Source organism: Hevea brasiliensis, chromosome 5 (assembly GCF_030052815.1).
Source record: "Hevea brasiliensis isolate MT/VB/25A 57/8 chromosome 5, ASM3005281v1, whole genome shotgun sequence".
NCBI classification, from domain to species: domain Eukaryota; kingdom Viridiplantae; phylum Streptophyta; class Magnoliopsida; order Malpighiales; family Euphorbiaceae; genus Hevea; species Hevea brasiliensis.
In genome coordinates, this window is record NC_079497.1 from 109,758,713 (window position 1) to 109,766,871 (window position 8,159).

At 30.3% G+C, this 8,159-nt stretch overlaps 2 protein-coding genes across 2 annotated transcripts; both read left to right on the forward strand.

Annotated features, from left to right (window-relative positions):
* The first annotated feature begins 1,905 nt into the window (after nucleotides 1–1,905).
* Nucleotides 1,906–3,093, forward strand: LOC110648500 (tropinone reductase-like 1). The gene is made up of 2 exons (XM_021802750.2): nucleotides 1,906–2,057; nucleotides 2,310–3,093. The coding sequence occupies exons 1-2, from the start codon at nucleotides 2,023–2,025 to the stop codon at nucleotides 3,091–3,093; spliced, it is 819 nt and encodes a 272-aa protein (XP_021658442.1). The 5' UTR covers nucleotides 1,906–2,022.
* A 3,395-nt stretch (nucleotides 3,094–6,488) lies between these two features.
* Nucleotides 6,489–7,891, forward strand: LOC110648502 (tropinone reductase-like 1). Its single transcript, XM_058147877.1, has 2 exons — nucleotides 6,489–6,573; nucleotides 6,978–7,891. Exons 1-2 carry the CDS (start codon nucleotides 6,539–6,541, stop codon nucleotides 7,774–7,776), a joined length of 834 nt encoding a protein of 277 aa, XP_058003860.1. The 5' UTR covers nucleotides 6,489–6,538; the 3' UTR covers nucleotides 7,777–7,891.
* The last annotated feature ends 268 nt before the right edge of the window (nucleotides 7,892–8,159 follow it).

Below are 8,159 nucleotides of genomic sequence, written 5' to 3' on the forward strand. Positions count from 1 at the left end.
TTTTATTTAATTGGATAAATATAACAATTATTATTTTATTATTTAATTTATTTTATTTGTCATCAATGGATATTTTCTATATATATGAGAATTAAACACTCAATCTAGCTTGAATGATAAAAATATCAAACTATTTATACCAAATACTCATTAGTTATAAGTTTATAAATTTTAATTATATATATTACAATATAATAAGCTGTGATTAAAAATTAAATTCAAAATTTTATAGTATTGGAAATAATTCTTATTACCACGTTAAAATTCATTGGTTTATCATTATCATTTAGTTGTCTAATTTGGTAATGTCTCAATTTTTAGTAGCACAATTAATGTCGTCTGCCATCTATTGACCATATCTTAATGAGGCTTTGATGCTTCAATACATTAATTCATTATTCGTTGATGTTCTTGTTTCTTCCATCGCCGGCCGCCGGCCTGAGCCTTTCTGCCTGAGAAGACATGGAAAGCGAACTTGCTAAATTTTCATAAATCGCTTTCGAAATTTAATTTGAACCAGTCATAAGCATATATACAAAATAAATAAATAAATAAAAAATCAAAACTCCAACAGCACCAAATTAAAGAAAAATATATGAAAAGTGTATTCTATAAGTTGGGTGTAAAACAATAAATTAAGATCATTAAAGTATTAGGTACGTACACTGGACCATTTCTCTGTTTTTCAAGATTTTCTAGGTGAAGCATACTAAATTATCGTGCTAAGAACTGTCAAAGAAATATTCAATTCGTTGATCTTCTAGTATGTTTAGTTTCTTGTAAATCTATCTTATAGCCTAACTTCTTTTTTTTTCTTTAATGTGATACAATTGGCTTCTACTAATATTTAAAGATTCATAGCTTTTGAATCTATCAAGACGGATTTAACTGTAACATGAGGGGTCAATTAATTCTTTTTTTTTTTATTAAAATATTTCACATTAATCCACAAATATTTATATATTTATTTAAATTTAAAACCTCATATATTTAATTATTAAACTATCTTTTGGATTAATATTAAAATAAATTGTTTATTTTTATTACTTATTTGAATTTGACATTTTCTTCTTTTCACATGAAAATTTTAATTAAATTGACTTAATTTTTAAATATTAAACTCTTAATAATTGACGACTTTAGTATCAAATTTGTTAAAAAAAATGAATCAGATCTAACTACATCGTAAAAGTAAGCTCAATCCCTAACTAAATCTGTTAAGAGCTTAACTCCACCCCCAAAAGTAACGCAAAAGAAAAAGTTTATTCAAGTCTTATATTTATCGCAAAGTATTTATTTCAAATTAATATGAGACAATATACTTTTCTCATGCCCAGACATTAACATTTAGAGTGTAAAATTTGTATCTAAATAAATCTATGGGTGGTCTAACATTAAAGCGGGGTAGACTTTGATATTAAGTTGAGAAAATGGACTTTTAGCCTAATTCCACGTCAAAAGCCAGCTCAAGAGATTTTATATTTAACACAAAATTGAGCTTTTATATTTAACACAAAATTTTTATCCAAATCAAATCAATGTGTGACAATAAAAATTAATTATTATTAATTTTTTCTTTTTAATGATATGCTAGCAACTATCATGGAAGTTAAACTTGCTTGCACTAACATTAAGTAATGTGGTTTGTCCAACTTTCTGACGATAAATTTGGACTTTCGTGCTAAATGATGAAAAATGTGTTCAATTTTTTTTTTTTTCTGAATTGTTTGAACATAGGGCTTTAACTATTAACTAATACACTACTCGATACGCAATGTGGTAAAAGTCTACAATGGCCGGCATTAAACGACAACGTATTTTACAATTATTTATTTGCTCAGGTCAGGAAAATACCATTTCTTTCTTTTTCAGTTCTAACCATTGGCCAAGAAATTAGTAAGAATAATTCTTTGCAATTGCTGCAATCTGAATCCTATAAATTCCAATGTCATTGACGGGAACACTTGTCAAGCCTTCAGTTTTCTTCCTTTTCCTGATAGAGTCCAGGTTCACAACGAAAAGATGGGTGAGGCTTCTGAGACTGTGTCTCATAAAAGGTAATTAATTACCAATTAATCATTGCATAATTGCCAGCATAGTACATGTTAATTTCCCAATTATAATTGCTATGCTTTATCATAAGTGAGTTTAATTTTTCATTTGTTTGGATTACTCCATTTCCTTTTTTCTCGTCATATAAATAAGGCAGTTTGAGTTCGAAATTTCACAGTTTTGGGAATGACTCTATTATTTATTGATTAGATTATCAAATTTTGAATGAGACTTGATGGATGGTATTCTACTTTCAGGTTAGAAGGCAAGGTGGCAATTATCACCGGTGGTGCTAGTGGAATGGGAGCAGCCACGGTGCAGCTTTTCCATGAACATGGAGCCCAGGTCGTCCTGGCAGATATCAAAGACAAACAAGGACAAGCAATAGCCGACAAGCTTGGAGAAAATGTCACCTACATCCACTGTGATGTATCAGATGAAGATGATGTGATCAACCTCATCGACACCACCATAGAAAAACATGGAAAGCTGGATATTATGTACAATAATGCAGGGGTCATGGACCGTTCTTTGGGAAGTATTTTGGACACCAAAAAATCAGACCTAGACTGGATGCTTAAAGTTAACTTGGGGGGTGCTTTTCTTGGAGCCAAACATGCGGCTAGAGTCATGATTCCGCAGCGAAAAGGCTGCATACTTTTCACTGCTAGTGCCTGCACAGCAATTGCTGGACTTTCTACCCATTCTTATGCAGCTGCCAAGTGTGGAATTTGGGGTCTGGCCAGGAACTTGGCATCAGAGCTTGGCGAATACAGTATAAGAGTAAATTGTATCTCACCTTATGGTGTTGTTACAGGCATGACTCCAATTACAGACGCTTCTCAAGTACCAATGGTAGAAGAGATATTAAGCAAGGCAGGTAATCTCCAGGGGCAAACTCTCAGGGTAGATGGTATTGCCAAAGCTGCACTATACTTGGCTAGTGATGATGCATACTATGTTAGTGGGTTAAATCTTGTGGTGGATGGAGGGTTCAGCACAGTGAACCCTACTATAATTTTGAAGACTCCATATCATTAAGATATATATATATATATATCAGAAAATGAATGAGTTAATTATTATTCCTCCTTTATTGCAGTACTTTTGTGCTTGTGTATGTTTTTCTTGTATTGAATAATAAAATTGTTTAAGGAATTGTATTACCATGTACTATATCTAAGCTTTCTTAATTAATTGGATATATGATAAATTAAAAATTAGAGAATCTGTTAACAAAGAAAGCCATTTAGATAACTCCAAGTACTATATGAAGTTAAACATGGAACCCACTTGCTATATACTTAAGAGGATTTAAAGGTTGAGAATGAGATTCCCAAACTTCTATCTTTTTGTTTTTTGTTTCCAATATCTCCTACGTTCATGATTTAATATTATGCCTTTTGTTAGTGAATAAAATTGTTACAGATCACAAATTAATGAATAATTAAATGCACTCACCCCAAAGGACTAATATTTTTTTATTGAAATAGCCAAACCTATATATAATCTCAGAATTCTTATTGGTTGAAGCATTCCCACACACACAAAGCCAACCTAACCAATTCTTGCGGTCAGAGATACAGTTTATTTTAGTTTTTTATACAACTAACAATGAATGAAAAGAGGGATGAGTTGGGAAAGTGGTGTAGGAGAAAGAGTAAGCAATTTCTAAGTGAGATTGTTTTCCCACATGGTAGGTGATAACTGCAAGGGAAGTATTTTGAAATCCCTTGGTACCTTGTTGGTATACGTGTGGACTAAGGCTTCATATTCCAAGTCAATCGGTGAATAGGATGGGACGTGTTGAGGGGGGAGAAAGTTTGGCAAATGTTTTCAAGGAAACGTTGGAAGATGATGTGAAGGGAATGGCGGTAAGTAGCGTGATGGAAAGTCCAATTAGTGGATGGAGAGTGTGTATAGAGGTTTTTAAAGATAGAACAAGGTACGGTACTGAAAAGTATGTATTAAAATTTTTTTCAATTTGCCAATATGATGGGTTAAAAAGTCTTGACTTTTAAAAGTTTCATGTTCAAATAAAATAGTCATGTATGTAATACTTTATTTCCAAAAAAATTTTCTCAATCTAGTGTGTTGGGGAAGAGAAATTTTAAGAAATAATTATTGTATGTTTAAGTTTGAAAATTACTGCTTAGATATAACAAAAATCTAGATGAGAAAATTTGGTAGGTATTAAAGAAAAGGGTATGATTGATATTCAATGGCATATAGGCTAGTGGCGATCCAAAGCAAAAGATTGGGGTCATTTTTTTTTATTGAAATGATATATATATATATATATATATATATATATATATATATATATATATATATATTATTTAAAAGTTTATTTACTCTTAAAATTTTATCATAACTTTTTCGATAATGAACTTTATTATGATAAAGTGGTGAACATGTTTTTAGTTATTTATATATAGATATATATGTATTCGATAGTATTACTAATAATATTTTTTAAATAATTTTTAAGGTATTAAATTTCTTTGAATTTAATTATAAGATATTAATATTATATTTTAATTTTTTAATAATATTTTATTATTTATTTTTATATATTGACTCTGGAAAATATTCTTTCACATCTACCATTGAATGAGCCCATTAGAAATGTCAATTTGTTAGCAGATTGATTCCGCATAAGCAACTTAGGAACAAATTCAAGTTAAGTTCAAGAATTCGATTTCTAAACTAAGCATGGTGTTTGATTTAATTTATAAAAATTAACATATAAGTATTGGCAGTGGATTAAAAAAAATTCTGAGGTCAATATATAAAAAATATTTAAAAATGCATACTAAAAATAAAACTTATGGATTAATTTTTAAGTATTAAGAGCTCCACATTTAAAAATTTAATATGATAAAATTTAGTCAATCGAATTAACATTTTTATGTAAAAAGAGGTGAACGACTATCATATTCAAGCAAGTCATATAAACTAGTTATTTATTTTAATATTTATCAAAAAAAGAGTTTAATAATTAAATTTATGAATGATCAATTTAAAAACACACATATATTTTTGTAGAATATTTTAATAAAAAAGAGGCCAATTAAACCCTCTTTTATTAATGTGGATTCGTCACTGATAAGAGCTAAAAGCTTATAAACTAATAATTTTAATTAATTACATAGTTAATAGGTTTAATAAAAAATAGTTATAAGTAAATTTATTATTAAAATTAAATGAAATATATATATGATGAAATTTTAAAAATTGAAAGAGAATAATAAGATAAAATACTTCATCAAACTAATTTATAACCAATAGAATAAAAAGTTTATTTCTTTTTTTTTTTATATAAACTCAATTTATAAACACAAAAATTATTATAAACAAATATATAAACTTATTTTATAACTTATAAGCTACCCAATTTATAAACTAAAACAAATCCCTCTGTATCTTATGATTTCGTTTGTGGTGGTATTCTAAACTTTGACAAAAGTGCAATGAGTTTCTAAATGCTTGTAAATGTGATAGGTGCAATGTTGAGATAGCCTATTTGCCTTTATTTTTTTTTAATAAAAATGTCAAGAGTTATGATTCTTTGTATTGATGAGCCTAGCTCTTAATCTACCAAATCAATTAGTTCTCCCAATCATCTCGTTAGTTAATCAAGAATTAACATATAATTGTGAAAAATAAATTCCAATTCTTTTTAATAAGCCTCAATTTTATCAATAATAATAATAATAAATTAATTAATTAATTAATTAAAAACTCAACATATCACTTCGTACGCCCAAACTTACAATCTAGCATGTGCTAATGAGTGAAAAAAATAAATCCAATTTCAATTGCGGTGTGTTTACTTTTCCAACAATGCATGCAGGGAGCCAGCTAAGAATCATGCAAAAGGCTTTATTTTATTGCAAGATTCCAAAATCTCCCAATGAAGATTAATGGATTGTCCTAGTTATAAAAGGAAATATCGATGGAAGTTCATGGCTGTCATTTATACAATAACTTAGACAAGGTCAAATGTGTGTGTGTGTCCAGTTTCCACACAGAAAGCAACAAGAGTTGAACTTATGTAGTTTAATGCTTTAATTTCTTATCTTTCTCCCTTGTAAAATAAGCATACCCTCAAAATTTGACACCGCATATGACAATTTTGAGTTGCTTTGTTATTAACCATAACTTCTTCAAGTGAGTAATGGACTTTGTAAATAAATTCCAAAATATATAAATACCCGCCAATGCATTTGCTGAATTTTTCAAGTTTACTTTTCCCATACTGCTTGGCCTTAACTAACATGTACATAATCTGACTAAAGATTCAATCTTTATATATGAGACAACCCTTAATTAGCCTTTATTTTATTATGCTCAAGTCAATGAAATTATTGTTATTTAATTATCTGGAAATAGTGCAATTTGTCTTATAAATACCTAGACAACAAATGAGAAAATCCAAGTCATTCCTTCTTTCCTTCGCTGCTCATTCCAAATTCTTGACAAAATGAGTGATGCTTGTTTTACAGCATCCCATAAAAGGTATATAGTCAAATCCTAATATTATTCGATTATTTCATATTGGGCCATATGTGATCGATTTATGTTCATATTTATTTATCATGAATAATTTCAACTTATAGAAAGGGAATGAAGGGAAATGTTACTCCCTTCTTTCAATTTCCCCTCCATTTTCTTTTTCTTTTTAGGGGATTGGGGGAATAGGGATTCGGATCTGGTTCTGCCAGATCAGTAACCTCCTTTTCTTTTCTGCATAGAGCAGACAATATTTTTAAATTTTAGTATATAGAATACCCTTTATTAATTAGCCAATGTTCTATTGGAAAGTATTCATTCTTATGAAAAAAGAGAGAAAAAAAAAATCTATTCTTTCCTTAGTCCAAGCGTATGACTTAATATATTAATGATTTGGACGCCAATTTCAGGTTAGAAGGCAAAGTGGCAATCGTGACAGGAGGTGCTAGCGGAATAGGAGCAAGTACAGTCCAACTTTTCCAGGAACATGGAGCCGAGGTTATGATTGCCGATATCCAAGATGAACTAGGCCAAGCCATTGCCGATAAGCTTGGCAAAAACGTTAGCTACATCCACTGTGATGTATCAAATGAAGATGACATAATCAAGCTTGTAGACACCACTATCTCCAAATATGGAAAGCTAGATATAATGTACAATAATGCAGGCCTTATGGAACGGCCCCTGGGAACCATCTTGGACTCCAAAAGATCAGACCTAGAGCACATTCTTGGGGTTAACTTGATCGGTGCTTTCTTGGGAGCCAAACATGCAGCTAGGGTAATGATGCCTCAACGTAAAGGCTGCATACTCTTCACTGCTAGTGTTTGTACTTCAATTGCTGGGCTTTCAACCCATTCTTATGCAGCTTCCAAATATGGAATTTGGGGTCTGGCCAGGAACTTGACACCTGAGCTTGGACAGTATGGTATAAGAGTGAATTGTGTCTCACCTTATGGTCTGGTGAGTGGCATGACTGGGATAAATAGTGAAGCTAACAGGCGCAAAGTGGAGGTCTATTTGAGTGAGATGGGTAATCTGAAAGGCCAAATTCTGAGAGCAGATGGTGTAGCACAAGCTGCTCTGTACCTGGCTAGTGATGAAGCTTATTATGTGAGTGGGCTTAACCTTGTGGTGGATGGAGGGTTCAGTGTTGTGAATCCGTCCAAGCACTTGGGGGCTTCAAATCGTCCAATATTGAAAAATTAGGTTAATTAATTGAATCTCAGAGGTGTAATTTTCATGTATGAACTTTGCGACAGTTTTTGCTATTAGCTAGCTAATTTACCAAATAAATGTTCTGAACCTAATATATAAATTATGATTTGCCTATTAACTAATTTAGAAATATGAGCTAATTTAGACAAGAAATAATAATTGCTATAATTATGCTATAAATCTCCTATAATCATATTAATTAATTACTGTAATTATGCTAATTGCTATAATTATGCTAATTGCTATAATTATGCTAACAAACTTTATGAGAAAAGTCTGTCATTGATCTTTTTATAATTTTGAATCTATTATTTTTCTAAACTTTCATTTTTGTAACTAATATAGATCCTTCCATGATCGAGCAATAATTAACG